This window comes from Trachypithecus francoisi, unplaced genomic scaffold (assembly GCF_009764315.1).
Source record: "Trachypithecus francoisi isolate TF-2019V2 unplaced genomic scaffold, Tfra_2.0 Lachesis_group12, whole genome shotgun sequence".
NCBI lineage: Eukaryota > Metazoa > Chordata > Mammalia > Primates > Cercopithecidae > Trachypithecus > Trachypithecus francoisi.
The window spans coordinates 89,376,202-89,398,751 of NW_022681457.1; the positions used below are offsets into that span (position 1 = coordinate 89,376,202).

The 22,550-nt window shown below is 39.1% G+C and overlaps 1 protein-coding gene and 1 pseudogene across 8 annotated transcripts in view; both read right to left on the reverse strand.

Moving 5' to 3' along the window:
• The window catches only part of ZMYM4 (zinc finger MYM-type containing 4), a 160,102-nt gene that overhangs the window by 58,079 nt on the left and 79,473 nt on the right, over positions 1-22,550 (reverse strand). For 4 of the 8 annotated variants that reach the window (XM_033227155.1, XM_033227156.1, XM_033227154.1 and 1 more), the window contains 3 exons: positions 4,192-4,713; positions 2,386-2,447; positions 1,861-2,031 (listed from right to left, as the gene is read on the reverse strand). The exons of 2 other annotated variants lie outside the window; for them this stretch is intronic. In XM_033227155.1, the coding sequence (XP_033083046.1) occupies positions 1,861-2,031; positions 2,386-2,447; positions 4,192-4,713 (755 nt within the window). Of the gene's footprint in view, positions 1-1,384; positions 1,461-1,860; positions 2,032-2,385; positions 2,448-3,860; positions 4,043-4,191; positions 4,714-22,550 lie in introns of those variants that run through there. 2 more of the 8 variants (XM_033227159.1, XM_033227158.1) reach the window with 2 other exon arrangements.
• Positions 12,279-13,875, reverse strand: LOC117092901 (annotated as a pseudogene).

Below are 22,550 nucleotides of genomic sequence, written 5' to 3' on the forward strand. Positions count from 1 at the left end.
ATCTTATAACACATTTTATAATTCTGAATAAGTATATAAAAATCTAAGTGTTTCTATCTGTTCCATCCTATTTATATTCTCTAGGCAATGGAACCTCTGACTGTTTTGAAAACAACAATGCTAATAACCTTCTCAGTGTTCTCTACCCCTACTGTATTTGGTTTATTCTTCAAGTGCCTTTTTGTCCCAAGGGAGTGTCACATGGGTCAAGTACAAAAGAAAGAGATGATTTTGGTACCCTGCCAGCATACCCACATTGGGGCAGGAGAAGAGATACAAGATCTGCCCTTCATACAGACATGGTTGTAGTCTTCTGAAGGATATGCTGCCACATGAACTTGCCCCAGGTGTTGAGACATCTATTTATCCCTAATTCTGTGCTCACAGAAGTTAGAGACAAGCCTGTGCAACTTACTCTACCAAAAAAAAAAAAAAATTACTATTTTTATTGTTTTTTTTTTTGAGATGGAGTCTCACTCTGTCATCCAGGCTGGAGGGCAGTGGCACAATCTCGACTCGCTGCAACCTCCACCTCCTGGGTTCAAGTGATTCTCCTCCCTCAGCCTCCGAAGTAGCTGGAATTGCAGGCACCCACTACCATGCCTGGCTAATTTTCTGTACTTCTAGTAGAGATGGGATTTCACCAGGTTGGTCAGGGTGGTCTGGAACTCCTGACCTCAAGCGATTTGCTGGCTTCAGCCTGCAAAGTGCTGGGATGACAGGCATGAGCCACCACTTCGGGCTCCTCTACCAAATTTTTTTTAATTCGCCAGTGTAGTGGTACACGCCTGTGGTCCCAGCTACTTGAGAGGCTGAGCTGGGAGGTTCACTCCAGCCTGGGAGGTTGAGGCTGCAGTGAGCAGCGATTGCACCACTGCATTCCAGCCTGGGCAACAGAGCAAGACCTTGTCTCAAAAAAAAAAAAAAAGAAAAGAAAAGAAAAGAAAAGCAAAAAGAAAGAAAGAAAAGAAGAAAGCACTTTCACAGAAGTCTGACAGTCTCAAACCCTCTAATACAAACAGAAAATAGGAAAATATAAGCTTCCCCCAGATTAAATGTCATTTCAGAAAAACAGCCAATTCATACCATCTGTACAAAACACAGATACCCTCAAATAATTGCTGCTATTGCACACTCGTCCCTTGGACCCCTTCTTGCACTTCAAAATGATTGCAGCATCTCATATAACTTTTTCCTTCTATTCCAACAATAGCAACATCATTAACTGCATGGATAGCTTAGCTGACTTCAGGACCTCACAGTTACAAGATCTCTATGATTTTATCTCCAGAGCAACCTTGAAATAGCAGAGTTCTACCTTCACTCTTATTACTCACAGATCTCAAACTTGGAATCACGTATCATTCATCAAAGCCTCCTTTACCTTCTATCCACTAATCCAATGAACTGGTTCTTCAATCAATTAACCCTTCCAAAGATGATCTGTCCATTAACCCCTCCTGAAAAATATTTAAATCCATATATAGCCTGTACTTCATTAGCATTAACTGCAAAAGGCTTACTATCCTACATAAACTTGATTGCACCACAAACCCATAAACTACCATAAACCTTCAACCATATCTGCTGTGTACTTCTCAAATCCTTGCACTAAAATGCATTGCAAAAATCACAGTGGTGTTAAGAAACACAGATGATTAAAAGCCTTAATTACTACTCAGGAAAAGTTTCATACAGCTCATTAATGCCTTATATGGTAATTCAAATCGCCTCAACCTTCTTTAAGTTACCTTTCACCCTGTCAACAAACTATTTCACTTCTTAAGCACTTCCTCTCTCAAATGAATAATTCAATGTGTGGAACAAAAAGAAGGGGGGGAAAAAAGGTGAAATGTTTACTTGAGCATTGTCAGGTTCATCTTTAATTTTGTCTAGTAGTCCCTGCTGTGGTGCCATTGCTTTGTCATACTCATCATCCAAAGGTTCTTCTTTAATTCTAATATTTGATGCAAAGGAATTCCCCAGTTCCGAACCAATGGATTCTTTATTGGCAAATGGGTAGCTGGAATCCTAAAACACAATATAAAGGATTAATAAATATTCAGATTTTAAAATGATTCCTCTTCAGGTTTAACACCCAAAGAAAAGCTCATTGGAAATGAAGAACTCTATGGACATTCATTAGCGTCCCTATGCCTAAAAGTAAATGTGTTATATGTCTAAATACCAAATACAAACAAAGACCCTAAGAGTTGAGGCTTTTTAGAATGTCTCCAATGATGACCTTACACAAATATTAAGCAAATTAAAAAAAAAAAAAATCAGTGCTCTACCTAATACATTGTTAGAATTTAGAAAGTGACATAAAGAAAACTTTGACACTTGTCACAGTTACAGCAATCTACATACACACTGAAAACTTACCCTAAAGTTTGTTTCTGGGGTTTGTGGTAAATGAGTATGTAATGTTTCTTCAACTTGATTAGCTATTGAAAGGAAAAAAAAACAAACAAACACATGTATATGAATAACAAATCTTATAAAGAGTGACCTAAAAAGCTATCATTTGATAATCACCTCTCTTTTCCAACAAAGATGCTCGTTAGAGTGAATTGGGTCCCAAAAACACCCAAAAGGTATTTTCACTCGAAGTTCTGCACAACCTGGCCCCACCTAACTTTTAGCCTTACCCTACATTTTTTCCTTGCTCAAACCTAAAAAAAAAACAATTATTTTTGCTCTGAAAATTACTTGTGTTTGTTCTCCCCCATTTCTACTTACTCTGTTCCAAGCTCCCTCTGTCTATCCTAATCTTTATAGTTTTCCAGACTCAGCTCAGTTAAAAATTCACCTCTCCTCTATAAAACCCTCCCTGTTCAATAAGTTAAAAATCATCTCTCTTCTAGGAATCCCTAAAACACACCGCTTCAGTTATTTGAAAGACATCTTCTTGAACTGCCTTACAACAAACTCTTCTACCATTGTCTTTAACTGTAAATTAAATCTTATGCTATTCCACTGGACATTGGCACTTCTACTGCCAGACTTGTCTTGTCCATTCTACTACTAGACATTATGTTCCTTGAGAAACATGACTCTCATACCCCAAGAAGGGATATTGGAAATATATACTGAAATATAGAGAAAAATATAGTATATCCTCGCACAGCCTTGTACATACTCAAAAGCTGTCTTTTTAACGATACTGGTTTGTTCTTTCTACCATACATTTCCTAGCATTGTTAGAAGAAATACAAGGACTGGTATAGAATACTCGCTTTCCTTCACAGCTATTGAATATTTATTGAATAATTACTATTTTACTACACTAGGTTAGGCCCCAAGAATACAAAGATGAGTAAGATAAAATCTGGCCCTCAACTCCTACACTAGTAGGTAAGGTAAAACAAATACAGAACTATAATACTGTGTGATAAGTACTATAAATAATGAGGCATGAAAACGCTGTGGAAATATAGATAAGGAAACAATTCATTCTTGATGTGGAGCAGTTAGAATGATGACAGAGTAGAAGAGGTTTATGAGTTAGGCATTGTTGGATAAGAAGTACTTTCACAAGAGAGAAAATATATATACAGAGAGAAAATGACATGCAGGCAAATGGAATAGCAGGAGGAAACGAAGGCATGGAAGGAAATATACGATATATTCAAGAATGTTAACTACAGCTAAAGTATAGGGTACACCGGGCAAAGAGGCTCAGGAGAAACCTCAAGAAACTTATAAAACATAAATTAGAAATTTTTTTTTTTAATAAACCTCCCTTTCAGATAGAGGTGAGAGTTTATAAACAAAAAATTAAATTAAATTTAAAAAATAAAATAAAAACTCCCTAATTTGGACTAAGTGGTGAGACAGCAGTTTGAATTAGTGCTTACAGCACAAAGAAGTTAAATCCAACTTCAGGTTCCAATGTTCAACCAAAGAAAATGAACAGGTGATTCAAGTATCTTGCCTTTCTCATCAAAACATTGCAACCAGGGGAGGGAGAAATGAGGTTTAGAGCTATTTTCAACCATTTATACCATTACCAAAAGTTACTGGGAGAAATTCAGTCACTCTGCAAAGAACAAGGACAAAAGAAAAATGACAAGCTTACAATGAATTTAACCGTTCATACTTCACTTAACATCAAAAGTAATAAAAGCTATATATTATGATCAGTAATTTTTAATTGTGTTTTATGGTTCTAATTCCAACAATTATTACCTGCTTTATCAAAAAAACTGCTTTTCAACCTTGAATCCAAATCTTTATGGGGTTTATCCAACCGTTTTTCACGTTCATAAGTTAGGTCTCTATTTTTCTCCTTTCCAGAAAATGTCTCTTTGCTGTTTTCTCTTACTAGACTAAAATCTTTCCGTATTGATTTAAAGACAGAAACCTGATCAAACTGTTTAGGAAAGTCTTTTTTTAACTTATTTTGAATTTGTATTTCATTTTCATTGTCTGATTCATGCTGTGTGACTCTTCTCTCTACTTCCAAGCTATCATCAGTATGAATTGAAGACACAAGATTGTCCTTTGAACTAAAATCCTGTTCATCCTCATTGTCACTACCAACGACTGGAATTCCTGCAAGATCCCCAGAGTTCAAAAAATAATCATCTTCATCCAGCAATGAATTTTCAGATCCTGTTTGATTCGGCATTCCATAAGACATGCTGTCAAGGGTAGGAGTTAAGTTGTGGTCTATATCTTCAGACATTTCTGTATCCATGATACCACCACCTTAAAAAGTAAAATACTGTTTAGACAAACGATAGTGCTAAAGACCACAATGATAAGGTCAGTTTGGTATTTAACCAAATAAATAATTTTTCAAACATAATACAGATATTACCATAGTATTCATTTAACACTTTGATATGGGTGTGACAGATATGACTATTCTTTTTTTTTTTTTTTTTTTTTTTTTGAGGCGGAGTCTCGCCCGGACTGGAGTGCAGTGGCCGGATCTCAGCTCACTGCAAGCTCTGCCTCCCGGGTTTACGCCATTCTCCTGCCTCAGCCTCCCGAGTAGCTGGGACTACAGGCACCCGCCACCTCGCCCGGCTAGTTTTTTGTATTTTTAGTAGAGACGGGGTTTCACCGGGTTAGCCAGGATGGTCTCGATCTCCTGACCTCGTGATCCGCCCGTCTCGGCCTCCCAAAGTGCTGGGATTACAGGCTTGAGCCACCGCGCCCGGCCAGATATGACTATTCTTATCTGACAGTTAAGGAAACGAGGAGCCAAAACTTGAGAAACTACTTCAGGTTAGAAAAGAAAGCTGCGTGATATAGAGAAAAGAGCACCAACTTCAGAATGAGACATATCTGTGTTGAAATCAAAGCATGATCCTGAAAATCGATGTAATCCTGAAAAGTAAACTCTCAGAGTCTATCTATACAACAGCATAATACTCACCTTGGAGATTAATTTGTGGTGAGGATTAGTGATAGCATGTATAAAAGACCTACTAACATAATGACTGACAAATAGAAGGGAATATAAAATGGTAATTATAATTATTATGGCGATTATTCAGGTAAAACTCAGATCAGCACTCAGGTCCTTTGGTCTGAGTCCCATTTTCTCTGCACTAACACTAACAAACACTTATGGCAGTTAATATTTAAACATAAAAATAAATTTTCTCCAACCTAGAATAAAAAATTATTTACTGTTCAAAACTACTAATATATACTAATCTCTCCCATTCCAAAACAAAACAAAGCAACTCCCTAGCCCTAAAATGCCCTCATTCATCTTCCCTTCACAAACTTGTAGCAAAAAAATTCTACATAGTTTGCTTCTACTTCACCTCTATCCATTAACCCTTTGAGCTTAATACAATCAGCTTCCAACTTTCCACTGGAACTTTTCTCATTAACATCATCAATGATCTCCCAATGCTCAAAGCGAATTGACTTTTTTCAATTCCTAAGTGGCATATCCCTCATGGATAAAATTCCTTTGGATTCTTTGGTACTCTTATTTCTTCTTACTTTCCTTAATTGCCTTATTAATTTATTTTATACTCCTCTTCTTCTGTTCACATGACTTCAATATTAGTTTTTCTGCAAGATTCCCATTCTCTTTACTTTTACACTCAGACTGAGCTATTTTGTTCACCTCCATAACACTTACCTTTGCTATTGACTTCCTAAGCACTTAAGCTTAGACCTTTCTTCCAAGATTTCGGATGTCTACATTCAACTAGCCCCTACACGTTCTCCAACTTAGCATCTCTAAAATCAAAACTCATCATGTTCCCTCCCATTCCAAGCACATGCTTCTTATATTTCCCTCAGATGGTTAACAGATTCACCAAACCAGCAGGTGCTCAAGATTTCCCCCTGGACAAATTCTGTCAACTTTACTTCTTATCTCCCTCAAATCCATCTTTTCCACTTAGCACCTAGATCTAATACTCCACATCTCCTGCTGGATTCTACAATACCTTCAAAGGTACACTAATTCAATCCACATGTATACTCAGGAAGCAACCATACCCTTATAAACTCTATGCCCAGACCACATTTAATTGGTCCATCAGCAAACAAACTGGAACTGATAAAAACAGAGTGAGGCAAAGACTAAAAATATTAGTGGCATGAGCATCCTTGCTCTGATTTGTTCCTGAAGCCCAGTTACATCCTTCATGTGGCTGGTTCTTCAACCCTTCTCTGGATGCCATAAATCCCATAAATTCCTCTTAAGTTGATTTGAGTTGGATTATCTGTAATCAGGTTCCAACTGATACAGAATCCAAAGGAAAGCTTTCCTGGGCCAGTCACAGTCGCTCACACCTATAATCTTAGCACTTTGGGAGGCCGAGGCCAGAGGACTGTTTGAGGCCAGGAGTTCAAGACTAGCCTGGGCAACATAGCAAAAGCCCATCTCTACAAAAAAAAAATTTTTTTTTTTAATCAGCCAGGTGTAGTGGTACACACATGCAGTCCTAGCTACTCAGGAGGCTGAGGAAGGAGGACCATTTGAACCCAAGAGTTTGAGGCTACAGCAAGCTATAATTGTGCCACTGCACTCCAGCCTGGGTGATGTGACAGGGCAACCCTCTGCTTCTTTTTTTTTTTCTGAGCTTTGCTCAGGTTGCTCTCTTCCTTAATGATACCAGAATTACCTTTCCAAAATATAAGTCATTTCACATTACACCCTCCCTTGAGATTCTTCAATAGCTCCCCACTGCCTGAAGTATTCATTCATTCAGTACATATTTATTAGGAAACCACTCTGTGGTAGGTATTGTGCTAGGTTCTAGGGATAAAATGATGAAAGAGATAGGTATGACTCTTCCTCCTCACAGAGCTAGAAAAAATAAACAGAAAATTAGAAACAGTATGAGGGTAAATAAATAATTATTTGAGTCCATAATGTCAAAGGGAAGGAGAGAAAAGTTTGTTTATATCACAAGAACGTTTGCTAATAAACATAGAGGCAATAAGATTTGGAAAAATTGTTTATACTTTCTAAAATAATCAAATGAGAAAACAGATAGTAAAATAGATGATAAAATTTTATGAGATATATGCTGAAGAACTTATAGGTGAGTCATCTCAACGTTTCATCATAAGTAGCTGACCACATAGCATGTGCTCTGTAATTTTTCATGAATGAAAAATTAGGCATTTTATGTAGTCAGAACATTGAGTTCTACAGTACATGAGAAGTCAATACTAAGTAGTAATATTGTAAGCAACTTTCCATATCACTACATTTACTTATTTAGTTAGTTAGTTGGTTCATTTTTTGGGACAGGATCTGGCTCTGTCACCCAGGGGGCCGTGCAGTGGCATGATCTCAGCTTGTTACAACCTCCACCTTGGGACTCAAGCAATCCTCCCACCTCAGCCTCGAGTAGCTGGGATTACAGGCGCACACCACCACATCCAGCTAATCTTTGTATTTTTTGTAGAGACTCAGTTTGGTCTTGAACTCCTGAGCTCAAGCAATCTGCCCACCTCAGTCTGCCAAACTGCTGGGATTACAGGCATGAGCCACTGCACCCAGCCCCTTATTTAAATTCAGCCCCTTATTTAAATTCAGGATATAGTATTTGAAGAAAAGGGTAGTCATATCGAAAAATGAGATCCCTAACTCACATCAAAAAAATTTTACACATGTATCTAAGTTTAGGCATAAAGAAATAAAACAGTAATATTAAATATAAACTATGGAAGAATTATTTTAATAATATTAAAGAAACAATAGAAGAATTATTTTTGAGTCACAGAGACAAGCCTTTCTAATAATGACCAAAAAAAATCCAGAATAAAAGATCAAGTTATAAATAAAAATATAAAAGACCAAATGTGACTTTAAAACTGGCTAGAGATGAGAAAACACAAACCAAATCAAAAAGATAAAAAGATAAACTGATTTAAAAGGTTTTATTTCCCTGGGCACGGTGGCTCACGCCTGTCATCCCAGCACTTTGGGAGGCCAAGGCAGGCAGATCACAAGGTCAGGACTTCGAGGTCAGCCTGACCAACATGATGAAACCCCCTCTCTACTAAACATACAAAAATTAGCCGGGTGTGGTGACGCGCGCCTGTAATCCCAGCTACTCAGGAGGCTGAGGCAGGAGAATCGCTTGAACCAGGGAGGCAGAGGTTGTAGTGAGCCAAGATCGCGCTACTGCACTCCAGCCTGGGCGACAGACTGAGACTCCGTCTCAAAAAAAAAAAAAAGAAGTTTTTATTTCATTTTATATCACAAAGGGTAATTTCCTTAAAAGATAAAGGTAGTACCTATAGTTAAGTAAAGATACAGACAAATAACCAAATACATATATAAAAGCAGAGGGCTCAAACTTTTCAGAGAGAGTAAAATATTAAGGTTCAACAAGAGAAATGCAAACTAATAAAACAATGAGATACCATGTTCACACAGCAAGTTAGTAATAACAAAAAGTTTTGATAAAAGTCTTGCAGCTGGCCGGGCGCGGTGGCTCATGCCTGTAATCCCAGCACTTTGGGAGGCCAAGGCAGGTGGATCATGAGGTCAGGAGATCGAGACCATCTTGGCTAACACGATGAAACCTCGTCTCTATTAAAAATACAAAAAAAATTAGCTGGGCGCGGTGGTGGGCACCTGTAGTCCCAGCTACTCGGGAGGCTGAGGCAGAAGAATGGCGTGAACCTGAGACACGGAGATTGCAGTGAGCCGAGATCGCTCCACTGCACTCCAGTCTGGGCGACAGAGCTAGACTCTGTCTCCAAAAAAAAAAAAAAGAAAAAAAAAAAAGTCTCGCAGCTATGCTATAGGCCAAAATTGGGAAACTACGGCCCAAGACTAAAATACATACAAAGAAAAGTTTTTGACAGAGAGCATATGTAGACTGCAAAGTTCAAAATATTTACCATCTGGCCCTTAACAGAAAAACGTTTGCCTACTCCTGCAGTCAAATACTACTGGTAGGAATGCAAACTGGTACAAAACTAATAAAGAGCAATTAAGTAATATTTTTGATACTCTGAATACACAGAACTCTTGACCCAACAATTCAACTTTTTTTTTTTTTTTTTTTTGGGGGGGGGACAAAGTTTCACTTTGTCACCCAGGCTGGAATGCAGTGGTGCCATCTTGGCTTACCGCAACCTCTGCCTCCTGGGTTCAAGCGATTCTCCTGTCCCAGCCTCCTGAGTAGCTGGTATTATAGGCACCTGCCACCATGCCCGGCTAATTTTTTTTATTTTTAGTAGAGACAACAGTTCACCATGTTGGCCAGGCTGGTCTCGAACTCCTGACCTCAGGTGATCCACCCGCCTTGGCCTCCCAAAGTGCTGGGATTATAGGCGTTAGACACCATGCCCAGCCCAACAATTCAACTTTTACAAATTCATCCTGCAAATATAATCTCACAAGAGAGTGATGAAAAAGAGCATTTATAGCAGAAAAAGACTGAAAATAGCATATGTGTTCATCAGTGAGGCTAACTTAATTATAGCACACACCTCTAATGGAATATTATATAGCTGTTAAACAGAATGAGGTAGCTTTATGAATTCCCAAGATCTGTTAAGTGAAAAAATTTTTTTTAAATCTTTGAAATGCACTGGAGATTTACAGCTTTCTCAGAGATGTCAATTTCTTTTTTTCTTTCTTTCTTTCTTTTTTTGAGACAGAATCTTGCTGTCACCCAGGCTGGAGTGCAGTGGCATGATCACAGCTCACTGCAGTCTCAACCTCCTGGGCTCAGGTGATCCTCCCATCTCAGCCTCCCAAATAGCTGAGACCACAGATGTATGTCACCACATTCAGTTAATTCATTTTTTATTTATTGTGGAGACAGGAGTTTCACTACATTGCCCAGGCTGGTCTCAAACTCCTGGGCTGGAGCACTCTTCCTGTCTTGACCTCCCAAGGTTCTGGGATTACATGAGCCACAGAACCTGGCCTCAGAGATGTCAATTTCTAACAAAGCAACTGATTTGAATGAGCAATTTTGGTACTTACACAATAAATCTGTAGACAGCATAAAATCTTATGCAATTAAAATATAAGTACTAGTTACATTACTTAACTGAATCAGAATTCTTCTCATCCTTGTGATCCCTATAACCAAATAAAAGAAACAGTTTCTGTTTCTCAGAGCTTATATCAAGAGAACAAAACAGAACACTATGATCACAGTAGCTGAAACACCTGAAAGCACAAATTTCTCGTGGAAGATTTCTGGCTTTTAGATACTGTGATTATGCTTGGCGTATGTGAGGAAAAGCAAGGATGGTATGGCTGGAATTGCATGTATGATAGGAAGAGTGATAAAAAAATAAGAAAAGAGAAACAGAGGACAGATCTATTAGGAAACTGCAAGCAATATGAAAAAATTGCAATGTATGTAAGTGTAAAAGGAAGTTGTTAGAAGACTCCACAGACAAATTAACATAATTTATGTTTTACAAGGATCATACATTTTACATATAGCTTCTGTGTACTATGAAGTGTTCAATGTTACAGGGAGCAGAAGAATGGAAGCAGGAAGACCACTTAGGACCACTTAGGAAGCTACAATAACCCAAGGAAAAATTGGTAGCTAAACCCAAGGTAGTAATAATGGTGGATGTGAAGAATAGTAGTCAGATGTGGATATATTTTCTTTTTTTTTTTTTTTTGAGATGGAGTCTCGCTCTGTCACCCAGGCTGGAGTGCAGTGGCGTGATCTCGGCTCACTGCAAGCTCCGCCTCCCGGGTTTACGCCATTCTCCTGCCTCAGCCTCCCGAGTAGCTGGGACTACAGGCGCCCGCCATCTCGCCCGGCTAATTTTTTTTGTATTTTTTTAGTAGAGACGGGGTTTCACCGTGTTAGCCAGGATGGTCTCGATCTCCTGACCTCGTGATCCACCCGTCTCGGCCTCCCAAAGTGCTGGGATTACAGGCTTGAGCCACCGCACCCGGCCGGATATATTTTCAAGGTAGAGGCATTGCCTGATGTGTACATGAGATGCTGGGTATGAAAGGAGTCAAGAACAACACAACAGGTGTCATTTCTTGAGATAGGAACACTAAGGGAGGACCACACTGAAAGAGGGAGAATGAATAATTTGGTTTTGGGATGGTAGATTTTGATATCCTTCTTAAGTCTTCAAATGGAGATATCAAGAAGGCAGTTGGATATATTAGCCTGTAATTAAGAGAAGACTGGCCAAGTAATGAGACATAAATTTGGGACTCATCAATGAAGAGATGGTACTTAAAATTCATAAGACTAGATAAGATCACCTAGTGAGTTTATTTACTATAGATGGAAGACAGCTAAGAGTCCGGACATACTTCAGTACTGCAAAATCTGGTCAAAATGAAGGAGTCAGAAAAAGACACTAAGAAGAAACAGATAATAGAGTAGGAGAAAAATGAGGAGACTGGTGTCATAGAAGCTAATGAAGAAAATAGGAGGGAGTGACTTAACCATAATGAATGCTGCTGAGATGACTGATAAAATGAAGACTGAGAACTTAACTTCTAACTTGACAACAGTTACATCAGTGGGAAAATGAGTATACAAGTCAGAGTGGAGTGATCCCAATAGAGATTGAGAGGAAATAACTTGAGAATCCTAGTATAAAATAATTCTTCAGAGGAACCGAAGGAACAGAGATAACTATTCAGAGGCCCTTAATAGAGGTTTTTTTACTTTGGCCGTGTGTGTGTGTGCGCACTAATTTTTAAATTATTTGTAGAGACAAGGTCTTGCTCTGTTGCTCAGTCTGGTCTTGAACTCCTGGGCTCAAGCGATCCTCCCACCTCAGCCGCCCAAAATGCTGGAGTTATAGGTGCAAGCCACTGTGCCCAGCCTATTTGTTTTTTTTTTTTTTAAATAGATTTTTTTTAAGATTGAGAACATTACAGGTTTGTAGTATGGTCACAAGAAAGCTCTAATAAAGAGCAACGAGTTCAGGAGGAAAATCTGTGTGTAACAGAGACTGTAATCAGTAAAATGCAAATAGACTTAGATTTTGCAAAAGGAGAATAAAGTTATTTTAAGTAATTTAAGAACAATATTTGTTTGATGACGAAAGTAAATTTCATACTTCGAGGTAAAGTCAACCGTCATTCTTTGTCCCTCTTATGCTTAGTCATTGTTTCAGCAGTATACTGATACTTCTAAGCTATATCCAACAAACATTTCAAGGTATAACCACCGACTAAGGAATTCAACTATCATATAAATAAATATTGTGAAATATTCTAATATATTAATTCCTCCTGCACATTTTTGTTTTCCTTTTTATTTTTGGGGGTTTTGTTTTTTGTTGTTGTTGTTGCTGTCCAAAAAGTTTATTGTCTTTATCTGAAAAATCCTCATAGAAAATTGTTTGGTTTAGCTCTCAGCAGCCCGCTCCTGAGCTCTGAGGAAGTTTGCCTTCTTTTGAGTTACCCGATCTTTCTTCTGAGCAAGGGATATTTTGGGATGGTTCCACCTCTTCTTTTTAACTTCTTTCTTGGGCTTCTTTTCATAGACTGGATTCTCTCGTATAGGAGCATGAGCTTTCTTATACATCTCCTCCATCATGTCTGGAGTTATGCTGTTCTTTACGTATTGAGAGAACTGTTTCTTGTAAGCATCTTCCCGTTCTTTCATTAAGTAGTTCATGTAATCTGCAACATTCTGGCCCATGATGTGCTTCCGGTGAACTTCTGCATTAAATTCCTTGTTTTCAGAATCATAACCAGGGAATCATTTGGTACTGTGAGGCATAGACAAGCCTCCATCCACAGCCCTCTTCAGGGTACCCAAAACTTTATTGCCAGTGGTAGTTCTGGCAAGGCCTGCATCCAAATAGCAGGTAACGGCACCTGGCTGACCATGATTGTTTTCCACATTGTATTCATCACCAGTCACTTCCACTTGGCATTCACAGATCTTGTCCATGCCAAACCTATTCAAAAGCCTGCGGGCCAGCAGCAGGCCAATACAATATGCTGCAGCATAATTTGTCAGGTCAACCTTCACTCCGTATTTTGGCAGTTCATTTGCATATGCTGCGCAGACTATCATATCCCCCTCTATACGGGCATAAGCAATCTGACAAATGATACCTCTGTTTGTTACACGAATTATCCTGTATTTATGGGTTTTGTATTTATTTTTATTCTGCATCACCAAGCGTTTCCAAGCATAGTAATCAGTTTTACCCTCTCGTCATCTTCTAAATTTCACTTGGTATCTCTTTAAGTAGGCCTTATTCTTAATAACTTTAACAAACCCCATCCTGCAGAAGAGAGACCTGAGTCCACAGCTCGACAGAGACCTGCAGGCCCAGCAGCGCTGGGAGGGGGAAGGGCACATTTTTGTTTTTAATCAAAGCATAATTTTCAGAAATAAACTAGTATTAATAGTAATTTCGGCCGGGCATAGTGGCTCACGCCTGTAATCCCAGCACCTTGGGAGGGTGGGGTGGGCGGATCACCTAAGGTCAAGAGTTCAAGACCAGCCTAGCCAACACGGCAAAACCCCATCTCTACTAAAAATACAAAAATCAGCTGGGCGTGGTGGCACATGCCTGTAATCCCAGCTACTAGTGAGGCTGAGGTGGGAGAATCACTTGAACCTGGGAGGCAAAGGTTGCAGTGAGCCAAGATTGTGCCATTGCACTCCAGCCTGGGCAACAGAGCAAGACTCTGTTTCAAAAAAAAAAAAAAAAAAAAAACACACAGTAATTTCAACTTTGGAAATCATGGTTCTCTAACGATCCCTTGCTATTGCTACTTTCTTTTTTTTTTTAGATGGAGTCAGGAAGATCACTTGAGCCCAGGAGTTGCAGATCAGCTTGGGCAACATAGCATGAGACCGCGTCTCTACAAATAAAATTTAAAAACAAGCCAGGCATGGTGGCACGCACCTGTAGTTCCAGCTACTCAAGAAGCTGAGGCAGGAGGATCACTTGAGCCTAGAGTTCAAGGCTGCAGTGAGTTATGACTACGCCACTGAACTCCAGCCTGGGTGACAGAGACTCTGTCTTTAAAATAAATATATATATTAAAAAATAAAAAACAAAAATTATATAAATTAAAAAATGAAAAACAAAAACAAGGTAATTGCGGTTTGTTTTAAATAAAACCTTAAGTTAGCACTTTGTTTTGCCACAGATTTTTTTTTTTTTTTTTAAAGACAGAGTCTTGCTGTGTCTCCCAGGCTGGAGTGCAGTGGTATGATTTCAGCTCACTGCAACCTCTGCCTCCCAGGTTCAAGCAATTCTCCTGCCTCAGCCTCCCAAGCAGCTGGGATTACAGGTGCCCACCACCACGTCTGGCTGATATTTTTGTATTTTTAGTAGAGACGGGGTTTCACCCTGTTGGCCAGGCTGGTTTCGAACTCCTGACCTCAAGTGACCTGCCCACCTCGGCCTCCCAAAGTGCTAGGATTACAGGCATGAGCCACCATGCTCGGCCGCTGTCACAGAAACATTTCTAAGAGATGATCTGACTATCACTGCTATTCAAAAAAATATAATTTCCTAAATAATAAAAACCCCTTTATAAGATCACAATGTAATTCAACAGTCAAAGCCAAGAATCATTAAAAATGAAACATAAATGCCTTAAACATTTATTTTTACTTGGACATACAAAAGCACATTTACCAATCATTTAATATCAGTCAAGATTTTGATAATGGCTATGCTAATATGTCTTTCTTAGCTAAACCACAGGCGGGACACCATAGCTCACACCTGTAATCCCAGCACTTAGGGAGGCTGAAGTAGGCAGATCACTTGAGGTCAGGAGTTCGAGATAAGCCTGGCCAACAGGGCAAAACTCCTTCTCTACTAAAAATACAAAAATTAGCCAGGTGCATGCCTGTAATCCCAGCCACTCAGGAAGCTGAGGCACAAGAACTGCTTGAACCCAGGAGATGGAGGTTGCAGTGAGCCAAGATCACACCACTGCACTCCAGCCTGGGCAACAGAGGGAGACCCCATCTCAAAAAAAATGAAATAAAAATAAATAAACCACAACCACATAGGCCATCTTCATGACTGCAATCTGAGTTTCTTTAAAATGGAGGGAGAAAGTAACGACACTTGCACATCCATGTTTTTACTGATTTGCTTAGTTTTTCTAAAGCATTCAAATTTTCACAGAAGCAACAGTTTACTTTTCAAAGTAACATTTCACTAGTGTAAAAAAATGTACAAGTAAACTTACATAACTACAATGCCGAGTACTAATAAAGTTTGGGAACAAACACAATAAATCTTGGTAAGCATGCTGAATTGTGTGGCTGTGTCTGAAACTACCAGATGCTCCTCAATAGCCACTCTAGTTTTCTCCTTTAGTGACAGACCCTGATTCTTATCAGAGCACATTTACAATAATAGAAAAATGGTCAAGTCTTATGTATGATCCTAAACTGAAAAAGAATCATAGTTATTAATACAGCAATAACCAAACTAAAACTCTACCTGAGAATGGGATAATAACTACAATGTAATAACTCAGTCTTCTTTCAAGTTGCAGGGATGGACACATTAAGGAACCAGTATTTTTTTAATGGGTTAGAACAGAAAGTGAAGTGTATCATATAGAATGACAATAAGCAATGCTACAAGAAATGTTTGTGTACACACAGAGATACACATCTACATGTCTCAGTGTAAAATATATTTCTAACAGTGTTTCAAATATTTTTTAAAGTTTGAAACCAGTGAATATTTAGATCAATCTGATTTTATAGCTTACCAAAAGGTGATAAATACTGAAACCTGATACACTGCTGATAGAAATGAATTTTATTTTTACCAACTTTAATAGTCAACTTATACACTAAGGCTTTAAAAATTATGAATTTGAAGTACAGTATAAACCATTTTATAAAACAAATCATTGTTTTTCAATATGAGAACTACTACAACAGACTTTAGTTTTTAGAATGATCCCTGTTATTTCTAGTGTTCTGGCAGCAATGATCAAGAAGATTAGAGATATCTATAAACTGATAAAACATTCAGCAATTACCTAAAAACTGTCAAAAGTCTATTAAAACTGAAGCAAATCACTGTAATAAACTATCATCTTACTGAGTAAAATTTTCATATCTTATTACATGTCAGTATTTCAAAGAGCATATTACTTTTGTAAGCAGAATAACATAATATTTAAATAAAATAAATACAAAATTCATTTTTGCCAATAATTGCAGAAGCACAATACGATAGAGATATGGGGAGACAGTACCAACTACCCAACTGTACCCCAATCTTTAGCCCCATAAGCATTCCTACGATTCTTCCTTCTAATTCCAAACTTTCTGTAACATAGTTCTGTTACTTAGAAAACAAAAATCTGTATTTTCACCTTCTCTCTTGTCACAGCAGATTTAGCTGATACCCCTTTCTATTCAGATAAACAAGAATCTGTATAAGCCCTAAACCTAATTTTTAACCCTACCCCTCATAAACTAGGAAAAAAAAAAAAAAGAAAGAAAGCAATGTTAAAATAATCCTTTATTAAGGGCTTTACAACTGTAGAGACAGGGTAACTTGTACTTTTTTTCCCTCAATGGCATCAGTAAGTTTACAACAACTTCATTTTTTTACTCTCATAAGTTCATTAATAGAATAGACCACTTCTGTTAGAGTTCATACTATCTGCAAAAATGGTCAATAGAGATTTTTTTGAAAATAAAAATAGAAGGCTGGGTGCGATGGCTCACGCCTGTAATCGCAGCACTTTGGAAGACTGAGGCCGGTGGATTACCTGAGGTCAGGAGTTCGAGACCAGCCTGGCCAACATGGTGAAACTCTGTCTCTACTACAAATACAAATAATAACCAGGTGTGGTGGCGTGCGCCTGTAATCCCAGCTACTCGGGAGGCTGAGGCAGGAGAACTGCTTGAACCCAGGAGGTGGAGGTTGCAGTGAGCCGAGATAGCGCCACTGCACTCCAGCCTAGGTGACAAGAGCAAATCTACATCTCAAAATAAATACATATATATAGAGGAAGTCCTACTTAAACAATTTTATCCAGGGCCTATTTCTGGATGGCTCTAAGCTAAGAATGATTTTACTTTTTTAAAAGGTCATAAAAAGAAGGATAAGGAGAATGCAAAAAAGTCATATTTGTTGGTCACAGCCAAGAAAGCTTAAATATTTACTATTTGGCCCTTTAGGAAAAAGGTTTGCTAACACTCCATCTATAGAAATGTTGCTATGTGTGGTTCACACAGTACAACTGGCATTATGGTAGAGAAATAATATTGAGTTAAATAGGCTTAGAAAGTTACTTAGGGAAATTATCTATAGAACTATTTCTTTCTTCCCTTTTTTTTTGAGATGGAGTCTCACTTTGTGACCCAGGCTGGAGTACAGTGGCATGATCTTGGCTCACTGCAACCTCCGCCTCCTAGGTTCAAGTGATTCTCCTGCCTCAGCTCCCTCAGTTACTGGGATTACAGGCATATGCCATCACGCCCAGCTAATTTTTGTGTTTTTAGTAGAGGCAGGGTTTCACCATATTGGCCAGGCTGGTCTCGAACTTCTGATCTCAGGTGATCTGCCCACCTCAGCCTCCCAAAGGGCTGGGATTATAGGTGTGAGTCACAAAGTCTGGCCTCTATAGAACTATTTCTGAGTTAAATTCAAAATCATACAGAAATTGTAAGTTAGGCACTAGTTACAATATTGAAGACTGATCATAAAACATTCCACTTCCAGCCACCATGGTGCAGTACTGGTTCCAAAATAACCCTCCTGCTGCTAATAACTAAAAAAATCAAACAAAATATGAAATACCTCTTTTCAGTCTATGGATGAGAAGTAACACAAGATTGTGATCATGGAGTCAGCCCTAGGTTCACCAAAGCCTGGGAACATGTAGCAAACACCAGTAAAGAAAGAGAAAATTCAAAACAGAGCACAGCAGTCTCACTAAGCCAAGGCGACTAGAGGCAGAAGCTGGAGAAAGCTCAGCAGCTGGTATCTGCAACACATATTACCAGAGAAAAGACAAATGCACAGAGAAAGAGCACTAAAAATTATTTGGCTGAATAGTAATCTGCACATGCACTGAGTGAAATCCTCACTAGGAACAGAACAAGTATCAGGGAACTACAAAGAGAAAACTACCAGTGTTGATACAAAGATGAGGAGACTTTTGAAATCTGATTAACCTGAATGATGAGACCTTGTCACTAAGTAAACTGGCACAATCACACAATGAAATATTATTCGGAGCTTAAAAGAAAAGAAAGCTACCAACCCATGAAAGAAACTTAAATACACATTACTAAGTCAAAGAAGCCAATTTCAAAGGACTACATACTGTATGATTTCAACAAGACATTCTGGGAGAGGCAAACTGATGGAGACAGTAAACAGGCCAGTGATTGACAGGGGTTAGGGGAAACAAGGGATGAAAAAGTGAAGCACAGAGGATTTCTAGGGCAGTGAAACTATTCTCTATGATACATACTATAATGGCGGATACAGGTCATTATACATTTGTCAAAACCCATGGAATGACCAATACCAAGAATAACCCTAATGTACACTACGGTAATTGAGTGATAATAATATCTCAATGTAGGTTTTTCAATTATAACAAACGTACCACTACATTTCAGGATGTCCATAGTGAGGGAGGCTGGGTAGTAAGGAGGGGAGATAGGAAAACTTTCTGTACTTCCCATTTAATTTTGTTATGAACCTAAAATTGCTCTAAAAAGTAAAGTCTACTTTTTTTTTTTTTTTTTTTTTTTTTTGAGATGGAGTCTTGCTCTGCCACCCAGGCTGGAGTGCAGTGGCCGGATCTCAGCTCACTGCAAGCTCCGCCTCCCGGGTTTACGCCATTCTCCTGCCTCAGCCTCCCGAGTAGCTGGGACTACAGGCACCCGCCTCGTTGCCCGGCTAGTTTTTTGTATTTTTAAGTAGAGACAGGGTTTCACCGTATTAGCCAGGATGGTCTCGATCTCCTGACCTCGTGATCCACCCGTCTCGGCCTCCCAAAGTGCTGGGATTACAGGCTTGAGCCACCGCACCCGGCCAAGTCTACTTAAAAAGAAGAAAAAGGGACCTTGTCAAACACCTGAGACAATCAGTAAAGCCCTCTGAAATGTCACACATTAAGAATAGGGCTAGCTGGATGCTGTAGCTCACACCTGTAATCCTAGTAATTTGGGAGGCTGAGGTGGGCAGATCGCTGGAGCCCAGAAGTTCAAGACCAACCCGAGCAACATAGCGATATTTCATCTCTAGTAAAAATTTAAAGATCAGTTGGGCATGGTAGTCCGTGCCTGTAATCTCAGCTACTCAGAAGACTGAGGAAGGAGAACTGCTTGAGCTCAGGAGGTCCCGGCTGCAGTCAGCTATGATTATGTCACTGCACTTCAGCCTGGGCAACAGAGTGAGACCCTATCATTTTTATTTTTTTTTCTGAGATGGAGTCTTGCTCTGTTGCCCAGGCTGGAATGCAGTGGCACAATCTCGGCTCACCGCAACCTCCGCCTCCTGGATTCAAGCAATTCTCCTGTCGCAGCCTCCCGAGTAACTGGGACTACAGGCGGCCGCCAACACGCACGGACGATTTTTGTATTTTTAGTAGAGATGGGGTTTCGCCATGTTAGCCAGGCTGGTCTCGAACTCCTGCCTTCAGGTGATCCACCTACCTCGGTCTCCCAAAGTGCTGAGATTACAGGCGTGAGCCACCACGTCTGGCCGAGATCCTATCTTTTAAAGGGAGAAAAAAAAAAATAGGGCTAAACTACAGTAAAGACAACCCTAGAGCTGCCCTCACAAGGTTAAAAAACAAGTCTCAAAAAGATGAAGCTAATCCAAAACTAACTGCATGTCAGAACAAAGTTCAACACTCCTTAAAGAAAAAACAATCAAGGAAAACATGAAATGGATAAAGAGAAAAGCAGAAAATATATATACATAATATATATAATATAAATACATATTTACACATATGTAATATACATATAAAATTTATATATGTAATTTACATATATGTATGTAATATACATATTTATTACACATATGTGCATGTGTATATATGTGTTTTAGGTTTTTTTTTTGAGACACATCTCGCTCTGTCGCCCAGGCTGGAGTGCAGAGGCATGATCTCAACCCAGTGCAATCTCTGCTTCCCAGGTTCAAGGGGTTCTCATGCCTCATCCTTCTGAGTAGCTGGGATTACAGGCACCTGCCACCACACCTGTCTAATTTTTTGTATTTTTAGTAGAGACAGGGTTTCATCATGTTGGCCAGGCTGCTCTCGAACTCCTGACCTCAAGTGATCCACCTGCCTTGGCCTCCCGAAGTGCTGGGATCAGGCGTGAGCCACTGCCCCTGGCCTGAAAATACATTTTTTTAAAAAGGAACTTCCAGAACTAACAAATACAGTATCTAAAATGAAAATTTACTAGATGGGTTAATAGTAGATTTGACAATACAAAAAAAAATAACAGCAAAAGAGGAAGACAGGGTAATAAAAACTATACAGACAGAAGCACAGAGAGAGAAAAAGAAAAGGCTGAAAACAAAGAGAACATCAGACCTAAAATAAGAATTTACTCAGTCAAATTAAACCCAAAGTAGAAGAAAGGTACAATAAAGAAAACAATCTATGTAATAGAAGATGGACCATTAACAGAGAAAAATTAATAAAACCAAAAGAAAGATTTTTGAAAAAAAATTGATAAACTTCCAAACAGACCATTAAAAAAAGAGAAATATATAAACAACCAATAAGCACATGAAAAGATGCTCAACATCACAAATCCTTAGAGAAAAGCATATCGAAACCACAATGACATACCACCTTGGACCCATTAAGATGGCTATTAACCAAGAAAGAAAAGAAGAGAAAAAGGGACAGAGGGACGGAGGGACAGAAAGACGGAAGGAAGAAAGGAAGGAAGTTAGGAAGGAAAGGGAAGGGAAGACAACAGAGGGGAAAGGAAGGAAGGGAAAGGAGGGAAGGGAAGGAGGGAGAGAGGGAACAAGTGTTGGCAAAGATGTAGAGAAATGTAAAACTTTGTGCACTATAAATGCAAATGATTTAACATGGTGCAGTTGCTATGGAAAACAGTGGCAGTTCCACAAAATATTAAAAAATAGAATTATCATATGACCCTCAAAAGAACTGAAATGAGGATCTCAAAGAGATATCTGTACTCCCATGTTCATAGCAGCCTTATCCACAATAGCTAAAAGGTGGAAGAAACCCAAGTGTCCAACTACAGATAAACAGATAAAATGTGGTATATACATACAATGGAATACTATTCAGCCTTAAAAAGGAAAGGAATTCTGACACATATTACAAAACGGATGAACTTTGCAGACATTATGCTAAGTAAAATCAGTCCAAATAAAGATAAATGCTGTATGATTCCACTTACATAAGATTCAGAGTAACTGAATTCATAAAGACAAAGTAGAAGGGTGATTGCCACAGGCTCAAAGAGAGAAATTTCGAGTTGGGAAATGGGTGTACAGTTTCAGTTTTGCAAGATGAAAAGCATTCTAGAGATTGATTGTACAACAATGTAAACAGTTAATGCTACTGAACTGTACACTTAAAAATGGTGAAGATGGTAAATTTCATTTTATGTATATTTTACTACAATTAAAGTTTTTTTTTTTTTTTTTTTTTTTGGTTGAGACAGAGTCTCCCTGTGTTGCCCAGGCTGGAGTGTAGTGGCCGGATCTCAGCTCACTGCAAGCTCCGCCTCCCGGGTTTACGCCATTCTCCTGCCTCAGCCTCCCAAGTAGCTGGGACTACAGGCACCCGCCACCTCGCCCGGCTAGTTTTTTGTATTTTTTTTTAGTAGAGACGGGGTTTCACTGTGTTAGCCAGGATGGTCTCGATCTCCTGACCTCGTGATCCGCCCGTCTCGGCCTCCCAAAGTGCTGGGATTACAGGCTTGAGCCACCGCGCCCGGCCTACAATTAAAGTTTTTAAACATATTTTTAAGAAGTAATATGGGAGGCTGGGTACAGTGGCTCACGGTTGTAATCCCAGCATGTTGGGAGGCCAAGGCAGGCGGATTGACTGAGCCCAGGAATTCAAGGCCAGCCTGGGCAGCATGGTGAAACCTCATCTCTACAAAACATACAAA